Source organism: Neofelis nebulosa, chromosome 8 (genome assembly GCF_028018385.1).
Source record: "Neofelis nebulosa isolate mNeoNeb1 chromosome 8, mNeoNeb1.pri, whole genome shotgun sequence".
NCBI classification, from domain to species: domain Eukaryota; kingdom Metazoa; phylum Chordata; class Mammalia; order Carnivora; family Felidae; genus Neofelis; species Neofelis nebulosa.
Genome location: NC_080789.1, coordinates 64,314,416 through 64,330,137, shown reverse-complemented (window position 1 = coordinate 64,330,137; position 15,722 = coordinate 64,314,416). Strand labels below are relative to the sequence as shown.

Genomic DNA, 15,722 nt, shown 5'->3' with positions numbered 1-15,722 from the left:
CCAATAGCATAGATCAAGTTTAATCAGGTTGCTGAAGAAAATGCAAGGACTTGAGGCATCTTTGCCTGCACCGAGCGAGGGTGGCTATGTACCCAAACTACTTGAATAATTTAGTCCAAACACCATTTTAAGAAGTCAGCCTTTAATTAAAGGCAAAATCTTAGGTCTTATTAAAGGCAACTTTTCTAGTTAAAAAAAAAAAAGCAGTAGGCCAGGAATTAGGGGGCCTGGTCTAACTATTTATTTCCGTGTGTAACCCGGTAGGCTACTGCTTCTGGCACTCAGTTTACTGAGCGGTAAAATGGGGATAATAATAACTAACTGCCTCACTCATAAGAATGCTCTGAGGAGGAGCTGAAGTACTTTGAAAAGTCACAGCCACCAGTGGGTGGTAGTGGGAGGTTATTCCTTCATCGAATGGGTTAAAATAAATCTGTGCTGAATGTGAGTGAAATATAGAATCTTGTTTCCTTCAGAGGAAAATCCAGGCAGCTGTCGAAATGTATAACGCACATGGTTATTTTTAGTTGAGAACTAGTCTACTTGTAAATGAACTTAAAATATAGCCAGATCCAAATTGTGGTGACATCTTCAAAGTGTTGTGTTAAAAGCAGGAATGAATCATGTGTTCCCTTTTTGTCTAATTGTAACACTTTTATTCAGTCTCTTCAACTAAAAGTCTTTGCTGGGAAGGAAGATTTGGGCCGTGAGGTGCCTCAGGGAAGTTCTGGTTACAGAGAAGATGTGAGTCTCTCAGAGAAGAAGCAAGACCGAGTCTGGCCCTGCCCGTGGTCACGTCAAAGCCATGCCGAAGCATTCAGTTACCCGTGCTGTGCACTGGAGGGCACCCAGCTATCCCCATACCAGCAGCCAGTCACCAGATGTGGACGTGAAGCAGAAGACCACCTCCTGTTGGTACTTCTTCCTTTCTCTTTCTCTTCAGAATTGCCACCAGTGAAGACCCAGCTTCCCATTTGCCAGACATTTTCTCTGAAACTCTCTGCTGGTGAACAGAGCCATATGGATCCATGCTGCCGCTGAGGGTTCCTTCGATGAGTTCCCTCTTCCTAAAGGATGGGATGGGGGAGTAGGAGGAGAGCAGAGAGGAAAGGAAAGGCTCTCCCGCCCTGTAGAATCTGCAGGCTCCCAGGCAGCCCTGGGCCTGGGTTTGATGCCTACTCTGGGGGATGCTGGTCAGACCCAGAGGCTGTCAGGAGGGTCTGCCGTTAGGACGGTCGGCAACCTGGGCATCGGCAGGGGCCCACCACCACAGCCAGAAGATGCCTCTGCCTCGGAAGCATCTTTATCGCTCCCTAGCAGCAGCCTGTGTGACTCGGTGAGAGCCTTGGATGATGAAAGGGCCATGAGGGACACCGGAGTTGTTTAGCTCAGACAGGAAGAAGGTTGGGGGAAATAGATAATGATAAGCGAGGATGAGCAGCTTCTCTTGGTTTCGCTAAGGATAGACCAAGAGAACGAGCTTCGATTGCTACAGAAGGAGTTGGTTTAGACACCAGGAAGGACTTCCTAGCCTGAAGAGTTGTCGTGGCGTCTGCTTTCTAGACACCTGCGAAAGGTTTGATGATAGTTGTTTGTGAGCAGAAAGAGAGATAAGGTGTTTTTATTGGCCACGTTGTGGAAACATCCATGTCCTGCCGCTGTCTCTTGAGGACGCATTCTGATTTCACTCCTGGAGAGATCCAAGTGCTTACGTAATGTCTCCCTAGCTGCCTTAGTAGCGAACCATCATCAACTCAATGGACCAAAACCACCTTCAGCCATGTGGTTTCTTCATCATCATGAATTTCTTTCGGTTGACAGATGTATGACTCTCAGATGTAAAAGACCACACTGGGAAATGAACTGTAAGTGGTGAGATTAATTTTGGTATTTGGTTGAAAACTATATTTATAGTTTCTCTCTTCTTTTCTCTGTTGCAATGAATATCAAGGGTTTGGACTCCAGTGTGTATATCTTCCCTTCCTTTGTGCACAGAATGTGACTAGTAAGCATGTCGGTACCCAGGGAATTCGATCCTATCAGTCTTCCATCCTGGAAGACCTTTGTACAGTGGGATGTTCTTTCAGGTTCCTCTCCTTTCGTAGGTGAAGAGTTGGCTACAAAACTTCATTGAATGTTGCATTCCTTAGCCTCTTAAAACATATCAGTGTATTCTGGCCTTGCTCCTTGGAGTAAGACTCCTTACGCCTTTGAAATTGAAGGAATCCCGCATTTCTTGACCATTTCCACATCTCCGAGGACCACACCTGTTTTAATACACAGATGGTTTTCAAAATATTTAACAACTGGTACAGGATGGACACCAACCACTCAGAACGGATGCCTGCTGTAAGCAAGCAGTGTGCAAGGCGGTGCCAGTGCCTCGTGACCAAACATCATGCTACTTGCGGGCATTAAAGTGATATCCCATTGAACTGTGGGTATTGCTCCTGGTTTGTCTAATTTCCGCTCACAAGGCTGTTTTATGCAGAGCCTTGGCTTCCCTTTATATAGTGCAGACAGGAACAGGCATGCATCTTCGAACTATACGGGCATTAAAATCTTGGCGAACCAAAGCTTCACATTTGATCACTTTAGGAGAAATGTAATAATTGTACCCATTTACCTACCTAGTGTAGAAAAATCAAAAGGCAACCTGTCAATGGGGAAAGCTTTCCTGCTGGCTGACTTTCCCTGCCTCTCTCCGGCAGCTTCCTTGAGCTTGCCTCCTCCTTTGGCTTCCTCGTCCCCTGAGAACGCTCCCATTTTCTTCCTCCATCTTGTCCCTCCCATCTTTTCCTGCCACCTCTGTGTAGGAAGGTTGGTGGCTGCTTCTCCCGTCCCCCTAGTCTCAGCACAGCTGGAAGGAATGTGATAGGGAAGAGCCCATCGTACAACAAATGAGGTGGCAATATCACTCAGAAAAATCTCTCTCCTATTTCATCGATGTGTCACGATGCCTTCCTTGTGTAGGCTCTCGAGAGCAGAAACCTGTCTTTATTAACTCTGTGCAGTGCAGTTACCGGACCATGTGTGTACTTTCAGGCCTTCCCGAGCCACATCCTCCCAGGTTACTGCGCCGTAGGAACGTTAGTTACTCTGGAAGCCTGTGCCAATCCTTTTAGGCCATTACATCTTTCTCAGATAACAGCCAGCCTCATTCCTGCTACATCTCAGTGGTAGACACCATTCCCCCCTACTCTCATTGTCTCCCTTTTCCCAACTCCCACCCAACCCTCAACCCCGGTCCTACCTGCATGCTTCCTTGCTCAGGTCTGTGGCCGGTGGCTATGGTGGCACAGTCAGTTTGGGCAGTGTTGGGGACAGGAAACTGGGAGTGGAGGTGAAGCAGCAGCAGTGTGTGTGTGTGTGTGTGTGTGTGTGTGTGTGCATGTGCATGTGTGTTCATCCATCGACAAATACGAGTGTGTCCATGAGGTGTCACTGCTGCTATTAAATAGTTTTGTGTACCTAAGCTGGGAGGGGGACATCAAAAAAACATGATAATTCCCCCCTCTAGGGGTTCTCTTCTCAGACTTCTCTGATAGAATAGCTCGAGGGCAAATATAGGCAGATTAGTCTATAGGAAAAGATGTTTAAACTCAACGTTAAGTAGAAACTGACGGTTTCTCCTTGGGCCGGAGAAGCAGTCCACCTCTTTCATGACAAGGGAGATTTCAGGAACGGTTTGAGCGTTTGCAGGCTGGTGCCCTGATGGGCTGGTGGTGTCAAAGTAGGAAGGGAGGGAAGCCAGGGATTGAAGAAACTGATGGTAAGTGAAATCTTGGTTCTAATGGTAAGAACTGGTGTTGCTGAGTGGTTGGGTTACTTCCTAGCTCATGACCTTTAAGGGAAGGGTTGGTCTAGAGAGAAGATAAAGCCCAGCAATCTAGTATGAACTTGCCAAATACATTCGGTTGCATAAAATGCAGGCTAGCTCTTTGTGGCTACATAAGATTTCCAACTTCTGATGACGGGCTTCTCAGGAGATCTGGTGTTTACACATACAGCTCCTGTCCCCATCTCCTTAGTCATATAAATTTGCCTTTGGGATAGAGGGGCAGGGAACCATTTATTCCAAAAGATGGTGTGAATAGTTGCTATTTCTCTTTGTCTGGGATGTGATTGGCTTTTAAATTAGTCACAAATCTTTGGTAAAAATCTGGTAAATGCTAAGTCTCAGGCTTGGTTGACATCTCAGGCTGTGAGAGCTGTGACCTTCAAGAAGTCTCTGTGCTTTCTGGGCATCCAAACAAGACAGTTCCTGAGACTACTTTATTTTCTACCCACTTCGCTCTCCAGACCTCCCTCTTAGCAGAGGAACCAATGGTTCTCCCTGCGTCTTCTCTATGAACTTTAATGTCTGTGTTCTGAGCCTCTAGGTTTTCCTGAAGCAGGGGAGAAGGTAGGGACCCTGGCTTTCCTTTCAACTGGTATCAGAAGTCCCATCCAGTGTGTCCTCTCTGCTGTTGCTTCAGCCTCTACATTTCTTCTTCTACAGGAGCGTTAGCACCGCCTCCTAGGACTGTTCAGCGGTCTTTGCTGGCTTGTCACTGCGTTTCCCTCGGACTTCTCAGGTTTCCAAGCCACATCCTGGCAGGACATTCAGGAATCCTGCACTGAATGTTCTCAGCCTTCTTGATTTTCTTTTGGTTGTGGCTGTCAGGGCTCCGTGATGTAGAAATCCTTCCTGCGGGCTCTGACTGGCCAAATGAGACATCATCCAAGTTCCACCCCTTTTACTGACTCAGCTTCCTTGGCTTCCTCACTTCTTCGAGCAGCCTTTCTTCTCCTTTCTGCCTCGGTCTTTCAACTCCTCCTTGGATGGCAGTCAGAGGTCCTAAAACCCACCACCAGTTGGGGGTGGTGAGAGAGGTGAGGACGTTGGGCAGAAAGGGGACTTTCTGTTTTCCTTGCTTGGGGTGAGGGGCTACAGATTCTCAAGCCCTCACACTCATCCATATTTTAATAGAAACAGAAAAAGATATCCCCAAATCAAATCGGAGTGGTTTTTCAACCAAATCTACTCTTTTTGATTCTTGGTGCCCTTGTTCTCTTACACGAATTATAGAGAATGGGCAGCTGACTCCGTTAACATTTCTTTGCTAGAAAGGAGGCTAATTTTCATAACCAGAAGAGATGTGAAGGAACTGTATCAGTGCGTGAATCATGAAAAGAGGGAAGGAGTGCTATGTGAGTCTCTTCAATAGGAAAATTCAGAAAGTGGAATGATTCATCCATAGGCAAAATTCCTCTAGGACGTTCTGTGCTCAAAGGGAACGGAATGGTTTCTGATCCTTCTGAAAAGGAATGGCATTTTTCTTACACCTAACCCACTTTCAGCATTGGAGAGTACAGAAGGCTTTCTTCGAGCTGATGGCGTTAATATTTCCTGAGAGAGAGAGAGAAAAGCTACCCACAGCATGTCTCCAAGCCCGGCAGGAAGTAGCTTGGGCTTCTCTAGCAGGTTTGCAATGGACCCCAACGTGCAGGTTTTCGTACATGCGATCGTGCTGGAAGCAGAAGTACCAAACTGAATGTGCAATGACTCCTTCTGCAAAAGAGGCCAGAATCCTCTTCCCCACTCCTTTCTCCCATATTCCCTCCTCCAAGATGCTGAGCCTCCCTCATGTTGATCTCTGTCTGTCTGATTGGTTAGATACGGCTGCCCTAAGCGAATGGTGTCAGGTGGGGAGCAGAGCACGATTCCCGCGGAAGGGGACAACTCGAGGTGCTGGTACATTTCTCTTGTTTTCTATGTTCTTCTTTCTAGTAGGTCTCGTGTAGAGATAGAGATATTTTTGTTTTAGAGATTCCAAAGTATATATTTTTAGTGTAAGAAATGGACCCTCTCCACCCTCCATGGTGTAAATAGAACCGAGAACAAATGTGTTGTTGTGATAATCCCATAGCAATCTGTGGTAGGAATAGGACCCTCTCCCTTGCCACCAGGTCTCACGGTGTGTGTCTGTGAACCAGGGGAGGTGATTGTGACACCTCTGCCTGCCCAGACCTTCCTGTGCTCAGTGGGTGAAAAATAAAGTCTGTGTAAACTGTTCACACCTGTGGTATTTTTTGAGCCCGAACCAAGGGGCTGAGCCAATGCCGGCCAGTTTCAGAAGGTGGGAAAGAGTGAAGGGGGGTCATGAAGGTGGTGGAGAGAGGAGGGAGGGGTGTCTGCTGGGCGTGCGTTAAGCAGGGCACATGCACCTCCTTGGGGTCGACGCCGCGCAGTCCTTGGGGCAGAGCCACGGAGGGAGGCTCTTAGGGCCCTTTCCCTGGGGACTGCCTAGACTTATGTTTGGGGTGGGGGACAGGAGAGCAGGAAAAGATAGCCCACCTTGGAGATACAACCGGGCTGACGAGAGCAACTGCTAATATTTAAGGACTCTACTGCCTAGAAATCCAGATTTTAGGGGCGCTTGCTTGGCTGGCTCAGTTGGGAGAGCATGTGACTCTTGATCTCGGGGCCATGAGTGCGAGCCCCATATTGGGTGTGGAGATTACTTTAAAAAAAAAAAAAAGAAGTTACTCCTCCCTTAAAAAAAATAAAAGAAATCAAGATTTTAACAATCGCTATCACTTGGAGTGTTCTGGGTTTGGGGGGGAAGGGGGGTGCCCCATTTATCTTCTTCTCAAATCCAACCGTTGGAAGGTTGGAGAAAAGGGGAAGAGGGAGGCAATGGCGTAAGAACAGAGAGACCAGTGAGTGGGTGAAAGGCAAGGGTGTGGGGAGAGCCAGTCAGCAAGCACCATGGAGTTCCTAGAAAGGCACCACGTGAGGGCACCCTGAGCACAGAGCGCAGTGTGAATATTAAGGAGAATAAGGCCAAGTTGGACGATGGACCTAGAACTCACTAGCTCTGGGGGCTTTTGCTGTCTTTTGGCTATTTGAAAATATCCTGACGGTGTACACACTATGTCCTTTTGTCTCGGAGATCCATGCTGAAATTGCATCGAGTAATGGGCAGTGGATGGGAAGGCTGCTTGTGCAGGACCTGGGGCCGGCTCTGATACGGGCTTTGGGGGGGTGGGTGGGGGAGCATTTAGCCTTCTCGTGTCCCAAGGACTAGCCTCAGGCTTGGGAAGGGTTCCATTAAGTAATACGTGAAAAGTGCTTGGAATGGCACGCGGCCCATGGTAAGCACATAGTTAAGTAACAAGAAATCTGGAGGGAGGCGGTGCCTGGTGGTAAATGCGGCAGCAATCACATCAGGACTCTGGTCGTGTTCTCTGCAGTTCTCTCGGCTCTCCCCTCATCGTCATCACGGGATGGCTCCAGAATTTCCAGGCATCACATCAGCCAAACGCAGCAAGAGAGAAGGGCATTTCTCCAGCTTCTCTCTCTTTGAAAGGGGAAAATTTTCCCCAGACTCCCCCACCATGTCATTGGTCGGCACTGAGCCACCTGCCATCTCTCAGATGGGAAAAGGGACAGGATTCCCTTGTGTAGCTTGGACCACTGAGGCTGTATTCTCTGGGGTTGGGCTCATCTTCCCTGACCGTGCTGGTGCTCCAGTACCTGTACAGAATTAGGGTTCTGCTTGCGGGGAATAAGGCAGAGGCTAGACGTGATTAAATATCCCGAAGCGTCTGCTGCAGAAGGCAGGAGTGCCCGAAGCAGGGGCCTCCCGCAGAGCAGCCGGAACCTCACTGAAGGTCAGTGGCTCTCCACCTGACTTGACCTGAGATTCATCTGAGGAGATTTCGAACCTATGGTGCCTGGTTCCCACTCTACACCAGTTAAATGGAACCTCCGGGTATGAGTGCAGGCACTCATACCTGTTAGATTCTCTCCAGACGATTCTGACACACAAGGCAGGGTTGAACATCATGCTTCGCCTTGGCCCGACTCGGCTCTTGGCGTCTGTTTCACTTCCGGCCAACTGATTTCTCAGCCTTCACTGTGTAAATGCTCGTCCACACTAGCTCCTCGGCAACATTAGTGTCTCTTTGACCCACCACAGCCTTGACCACCTCCACGTTCTTTCACCTTCACTGGGTCTGTGTCTCCAAATCAGACTCCCAGGTTTGAGGATGTGATGGGTCCCTCAGCAGGTCACCTTGGAGGTCCCGACCAGACCGTTGGGACTGGGGCCATTCCTGGGCCAACTAGCTGAAATTCAAGCAGTAAATTCAAGCAGTAAAAACTATGGCAGTCAAGGGGTGTTCCTTCAGCAGAGGCTGTCGTCACTTGTCAGTTCCTCTTGGAAAGAGACAAGGGCCAGGGAGGCACAGCAATCGACGCGTCTGGTTATCTTTGTGATGCCCAAAGGCTGATCCCCAGGTCACAGACCTGACCACAGACTCACCCCTTTTACCTCTTGGTTGTGTCCAGGAACACACGGGCACACGCCTGCAAGAAAAAGGTGCAGGTTAGGTGCACTGCTCCCTTCCGCCGTTGCCCCACACGTCCCTGATGGAGCACACTTGCCTGCATCTCACCTGTCCGGTGCTCGCTAGTGGAGGGGAGCACGGAGCTTCTGTCTGGAGGCAAAGTGGGTGTGACTGAGGCTCTCAGCAAGCAGCAGTGAATATAACAGGTAAACCAGGCACAGGCCTGCCTGAGTTCAAGTCCCAGCTCTGCCTTGACAGCTGTGCGACCTTGCATAACTTGCTTTCATCTGTGCCTCCCGTTTCTACACTGCACAGTGGAAGGGCTAGGACCACCACCATCTAGGGCCAGGGGGAAGGCTAAATGGATCACCAAGCATGGTGGGGCCGGCCTTGCGTGCCCTCCGTGCCCCCTCTAGCGGCAGCCTGCTTGCCACCCCGGTCCTTGGCTCTGTGGCTGGGTGGTAAAATGGGGCGCTAGGGCCAAAGGTAAGGAGTCACAGCACTGCAACCTCTGTCTGGGCTGTTTGTGGGTATTAACTCCGAGGAAGGAAGAGGCGTCACTTGGGCTTCTTGGCCAAAGCCATGTTCTCCAGCTCAGCTTCCACCCGAGACTTTAATGTGGGGTTTTGGGGTGCTTGCCCAGTAAGATTATCAGTCTTTGTTTGGGTGTATGCTTCCTAGGTCCAGGGGGAGAGGCAGGGTGACCCAAGCCCCTAAGGGTAATGGCCATGTCTCCATTATTACCATGGTCCCCAATGCCCCGCCCCACTCTCAGAAATTACAGAATGAATTACAATCACCTGATTTCCTTCATGGCCACAATGGGTAAGGAGTAAATGCCCAGGCCTTGACCATCCAGGCAGAATAGTAAGTTTTCTAGTAACTTCAGGCTATGTGATTCCAGGGCCGATTTTGAGTCCTGTTGCCCTCAGTTTCCATTCCGCCAGCTGCATGAGGTTCCTGTCCATGGGGTCTGCATCTAAAACACACACCTGCATGTACACAGAAAATAATTAAGAAGACTTACCAAAAATAAAAGCATTAGAGAAATACGAAATAAGAGAACATAACAGTTTTATCGCTTGTGAATGGCTGAAGTTGAGGAAACGAGCCCAGTGTTCCAGAAATAACCTAAGATATGGCCAGGTATGCAACAATGTGTTTGAATGGATGACCAAGGGCAGTGGCAACCAGTCCTGAGCAATCCTGAGAAAGTTTCCTCAAGAAGAAGAACTTTAGGATGCACTGGTAAGATGCAAAGAACTTGAACTGATCAACTATTTGGGGAACCGGAGTGAATAGTCGATGGTGGTCGAATGTTCTCACCGTAAGTCACTGCATCCCTCTCCCAAAGTTTGGTGGAGAGATGTCCAAAGCAGTGCCCTTGAGAGGAACAGATGGAGAAAATGAAGAAGACGTTCAGGGAGCCCTGGCAGCTGGTTTATGTCATCATCGCCCTGTGAAGGGTGTGTGGGAATAAGGGTTCTCAGAGGACCTCCAATTGGACTCCTGTCAAAAATAAGACGGCTTATGTCAAGCACAGTGGTGAGGACCATGGGTTCTGTGGGGTGTGCGAGGGCATCCCTTCGGAGCCTTGGAAATCAGGCCTCCAAAGATGAGACCGTCTTGGAGGAGGGGAAAAAAAGAGGGTGTGGACCAGTTCCCAGAGGCAGGAGTACTGATGGAATGTTCTGAGGCCAGTGAATTTGAGTGGTTTGCTTGCAGTCAAAGGTGTTGTGTAAGGAAGTAATTCTACATAAGTTTGGAGACGGAGGAAAGAAGACCTTGAATGCCAGGATAAGAAGGAGTGAGGAGTTCCTGTAGGCTCCAAGCCACGGTCAAAAGGGAAATGTACGTTTGCTCTGGTGGTGGCAGCGAGGAAGCACCGGAAGAGGGAAATCCGGAATGGGTGGCCAGGCACGGTGTGGGGCCGGGGCAGTGGTGACGAAGAGGGAGGGCAGACAAGAAAGATGAACTGAAGGAACAAAAATGAGTGTGGGGGAAACACAGGTGGCACGAATCTCTCTCTAATGTCACACATCTGCGAGAAAGGAGAACTGATTTGACGGAGCTTCAGAGGACAACAGCCGGGACAACCTCTCATCTCTGCACAGGCAGATTTGGGCTCAGTGTTAGGCACTCGGGCGAAAGCTGTCTGAGAAGGGAATTTGCTGCCCCGGGAGCCTGTGGGCACCCAGCGCTGGAGGTGCCCCTGGGGGTGCGCAGGGAGGCCATCTGCCGAGAGAGCGCAGGTGTGGGAGGGCCCGTGACTCTGCAGCAGGGACGGGGTGGGAGCTGCAGACAGACGACGTTACCTGCGAGGAGGATGAGCCACGGGAGGGTGGTGATGAAGGAGTGGGTGGGGAACAGATGTCTGAGTCGAGTAGATGGAGCGAGCGGTGCGGGGAAGAGAGTGAGTGGGATGAGGTTGTCTGCTTCTGAGGCCGAGTGTGAGGATGGGGCCTCTGCACTGAGTCCCCAGTGCTCTGGGGCTGGGTCTTTGGGCTGTGTGGGTCCCAGGTTACATGGCTCTAGGTTAAAAAAAATGCAGGGCTCCAGAAGGACACGAGAGGGCATTTTCCTGGCTGTCCCTTGCCCCCCACCTCCTATCATAGGACTTCCAGGCTCTCTTGTTAAAAGACCCCAGAGCCAACTCATGTCTGCTCATGATCTTGGTGACCTCAACGACCACCTCTCCATCTGGGCCTTGGTTCCGGCTCTCGGTGCCATGCCCTGTGCCGAGTGAGACCCTACCGCCACCCCTGCCTCTGTCACCCACCGCGGACATGCTGTACCGGGCCAACACCGCACGTGCCGATGGCAGTGCTGAGCTGTTCTTCCCGGTCCAGGGAAAGGAGGCTTTCCTCCCAGCGTCAAGGCCCCGTCTGCCATTGGATTCCCAAAGCCGGTTAGTTGCCCTGGTTCATCAGGTGTGTCAGAGGAAGAGCGTTCTCTACAAGGTGGCAATTGCCTGGGGGCCCATGTCCCCTTTCTTCAAAGGGGTGGAACATGCTGACCTCTACTACTAATGCCCTACCTTGGTCCAACCAGTGGTGTCCAATGTCAAGGTCATGCGGGCAGTGGAGGCTGTGAGTGGGGCTTGCTCCCAGAAGGAGGTATGGGGAGAGCTGGCCTCATTGCTCATGGAGCATCCCCAATATAAAAAAATTACCATACCCTGAGGGCTTAGCGTGTGTCAAATGCTGGGCCAAGTGCTTTAAATTTATAATTCACTTAACTCTCACAACAACACTTTGAGGTAAGTATTGTTATTCCTTCTTTACAGGTGTGGAAACTGAGGTTAAGAAAGTGAAGTGATTTGCCTGATGATGGCCAGTCCGTAGACGGCAGAGCTAGGATTCAGACCTAGATCTTTCTGAGTCCAAAACGCATCCATGCTCAAAAAACACATCATTGTTCACTGTTCTGACCACACTGGGTCAGCCTTGTCCAGTCTGGGGCCAAATGACCCCTTTTTTCAGGGCCGGGTAATTTGGTTTGGCCGACTTGCTTACTGAGCCAACAAATAATGAGGGTGCCGCCCCCAGTGCTTAGGACACAGTGGTGAACAAACTGGTGAAGGTTCCCAGTCTAGAAGGGGGTGACGTAAGTGAACACATTACATTGAGGAGGAGGCTGATCTCACCAACACGATGAGCAGTTTGGAAAACTTCTGGAAGGGACCTCGGTCTCCTGGTTGTTACATGGCCCTGGGGAAGGGGAGGTCAGGAGATGGGGTTCTGGTCCTGACTCTGCTCTTCACTAACTTCAGTTTCCTCCTCCGTCTCCAGTTTCTTCATCAGTATAATCGCGGGGTCACATTTAGATAGTTTCTTAACTCTCTTCTGAGATCGATGTCCCCTGAGTCCAGAATGGGGGCAGGGATTGATCTGCAGGGTGAACCCTGGACTTTGGGTGTGGTGAACCGGGAGCCACAAGGGCGGGGCAAACCCGGAACCACAGGGCGGGGCAAACCCGGAAGACCGGACAGCAACGAGGCTGGGGAATCGACCAGGGACATCTAGGAGGGTCCGAGCAGGCTGGAGTCTGGAATCCAAGAGGCAAATCTTGAGGTAGTGGCACCAGGAGAAAGGAGTCCCTTGCAGGACCTAGACCCCCAGGGACCCTCTCAGGGGCAGCCTTGTGCCCATGTTTATATGTGGACCCTGCCATTACTGACATTGATGAAAGTCCAAACCCGGGCGGGGTTGTGGTCTCTGATCTCCTGCCTGGAGGAGGCAACACAGATCCATTCAGATCATCACTAGGTCATACACTCAGCTTTGTACACCCTTTAATGAGTTATTGGAAAAATCTAACCAGAGGGAAGCTGCAATATGTTCCTGGAGTGATAGCTGCACTCTCAGACAACCCTGTGACCTTGCAGATCAGTCCCTGGGACTGGAATCCTCATGCCGCTGGCAACAGTGTGACCGGGAAGGGTGGAAATGCACCCCCGGGGAGGAAGGAGTGACCTGTCTAACCCTCTAGATCAGGCCTCCGCCATCTACATGACAAATATATCTCACTGCTGGTTATCTTACCAGCTTCTCTGCAGACTTGATGGAAGCTGATCGTTCTGCATTCCGTCCTTCCCGTCCTCTGCTCCCCACTGATCCCCACTGATTTCTTCGCATCCCCCTCTCCCCTCGCACAGGACAAACATACCAAGGGATGTCATGTCTCAGAGAACACCGTGGGGCCTGTCCTCTCCGTCCCCCAGCTCCAGGTCTCACCTGGTTCCTGCTCACGTTGACCCTCACGGTCCAGGTGCAGCAAGGCCCTCTCCTGCCCCCAGCATCTCTCCCATCTACCTACTCCTGTCACCCTCACCAGAGAATCAGAACCAGATGAGGTAGATGGATGCTGTTGGGCTATACACGGTTTCAAATAAAACATACCTTTTGTGGAGCGCTGGATAGTAGGTATAATTATTCCTATTTTATAGATAAAGAAACCAAGGCTCAGAGATGCTTAGGAATTTTCCCAAGGTCACACAGCTATTAGGTGGCAGATATGACTCCGAAGCACTTTCCACTTCCTATTTCATTAATTCATCTCCCAGAACCTCTGAGGGAGGCTTTCTTAAGTATTTTAAACTGACGCTTTTTATCCAAATATGAAATTGTTTCGTAATACTAAACATGCTTTTTCCTACTCTGTATTCTGCCCCCTGACTGCCCCCCAGGGAGGCGGTGCATCTTCACAGGAAGACATTCTTACCCCAGCTCCTGAGGGCCATGAGCTACCTTAGAGTGACAGGATTCCACGTGGGGAGATGCCAACGTTCCCCTAGACTCAGCCAGAAGCGTGAATCCGGAAAGAAAGGTTTCTGCCAGTGCCTTAGAATGGGAACCGCAGTTTTCTCTGAGCTGGAATCAGTCAAAGTGCAAAAGAACAGGCCTTCGGGATCCCACGGCAGGAACAGCAGCCGGTCCCTCCTTTCTCCTTCGCTTGGACCAGCTGGGTCAGAAAGAGCCCAGCTTCCCCCGAAAGCACCTCTTCTCCCATTCGGTTTGTCTCGAACAGGAGGGGACTGACAGGACCCGGCCTCTTTCTTCACAGCAGTCTTTTTGCATATGGCATCTGATTCGATCCTGGAAACTGCCCGAGAGCAATTATTCTTATTTCCTTTTTAGAGATAAGAACATTCAGGGCTCCAGGGCCAGTTAGTGCTGTCCTTGCGTCCTGTCTAGGTCGGTACATGTCACACCCTTTCTTTTCAAAGTGGACATTTACCTACAGTTTGTTTCCTGGGGCAGATTTTAAAATTTTATCATAGAAGTCAGTTATAGACCTGTATTGTCCAATATGCTGTCCACTAGCCTTGTGTGACTATTTCAACATAATTAAAATTAGAGATTTAAAAATTCACTTCCTCGGTCACACCAGCCGCATTTCAAGTGCTCTGCAGCCACAGGCAGCTAACGGCTCATGTATTGGACAACACAGAGGAGAATATTCCCATCGTTGCAGAAAGTTCTATTTGACAGTGCTAGTTAGTACCAAATACTTAGAAGATACAGAAAATGATAAAGCCACGTAGGAGTATAAACGTACTCATTTTCCATTGCGGTGTAACGAGTTACTACAACCTTAGTGACTTATATAACAGGCTTCCTATCTCACACTTTCCGTGGGTCAGGAGTCTGGCCACAGCTTGGCTGGTCCTTGGCTCAGGGCCCCTCACGGGCTGTAATCAAAGTGTCAGCCAAGGTTTCTGTCTCGTCTGAGACTCAGTCCTTCTTCCAAGATCATTCAAGTCATTGAGAAAATTGAGTCTCTTGCAGCTGTGGACTGTGGCCCTCAGCTCCTAGAGGCTACTCAGCTCCACGGGCCCTTTGCACTGTGATGGAGTGCTCCTTCAAGGCCAGCAGGGGAGCTTCTGGTACCTCTAGACCTGCTCTTAAAGGGCTCGCCTGATTAGTTCAGGCCCCCCCAGGACACCCTCCCTTCTGATCAACTTAGAGCCAAGTGATGAACCAATTTTGATTAGGTCTGAGAGAGGTCCTGACCTTTGCCATACAATGTAACATCAGGATGGAGTGATGTCACATCACCTTGACTGTAGTCTCTTGGCCAGGAGCACTTGTTTCTAGTCTTACGGGTTCCACCCACCCTCAAGGAGAGGGGATTGTACAAAAGGTGTGGAGACCAGGGGGCAGGGATCACAGGGGCCAACTGATAATTCTGCTCACTACCACCAAGTATAATAGTACGAAGAGACAAGTAGTGTGAAATAGTATGAAAAGACGCAAGTCAATAGATCTGTAATTCTGCCATTGACGAGAACCCTTGCTAGCATTCCGTTAGATTGCCAGCCTGTCCCTTCTGAGCCTATTCCTTTTCTACTACTAAAATCATGCTGTATGTACAATTTGAATCTGTTGTTGTTGTTGTTTTACCATTATCAGGCCATGAGAAAGTCATTGCAAACATCATTAATGGCGGGATAACATCCTACCAAGGGATATATTATGATTTCGGTAAGCAATTCCCTCTTGTCGGACGTATATGTTGTTAATCGTTTGCCTGATCTTATCAACACTGTGACAAACATCTCTGTGCATAGTTTTTTTTTTCTACATGTCACAGTATATGTAGAATAGAATTGACAATGGAAATTATTAGCGTAAAGAGTATAGCGATTTGTAAGACTCTTGATACACCTGACGGCTTTCTCCAGAATGCCAACTGCTCTTCCCCCAGCAGGGGGTGCGCATGCCCACTGCATAAGTCATAGTTTGGGACTTCTTGGGTTTGGTCGCGTTGAGATGGTTGAGCCTCCCTGAGCAGGACCACAGGGTCTCCAGGTTAACGTCCCACCTCCTCTAAACCAGGGAGGGGTAGCCCAGATTCTTCATCAGCCTCCACAATTTGAACAG

The 15,722-nt window shown here is 49.7% G+C and overlaps 1 protein-coding gene across 9 annotated transcripts in view; it reads left to right on the top strand.

Moving 5' to 3' along the window:
• SLC4A8 (solute carrier family 4 member 8) overlaps window positions 1-6,058 on the top strand; it is a 79,525-nt gene extending 73,467 nt beyond the window's left edge. For all 9 annotated transcript variants that reach the window (XM_058742746.1, XM_058742745.1, XM_058742740.1 and 6 more), the window contains one exon: window positions 664-6,058. In XM_058742746.1, coding sequence (XP_058598729.1) covers window positions 664-676 — 13 coding nt within the window. In that variant the 3' untranslated portion in view covers window positions 677-6,058. The remainder of the gene's footprint in view (window positions 1-663) is intronic.
• Window positions 6,059-15,722: the final 9,664 nt, after the last annotated feature.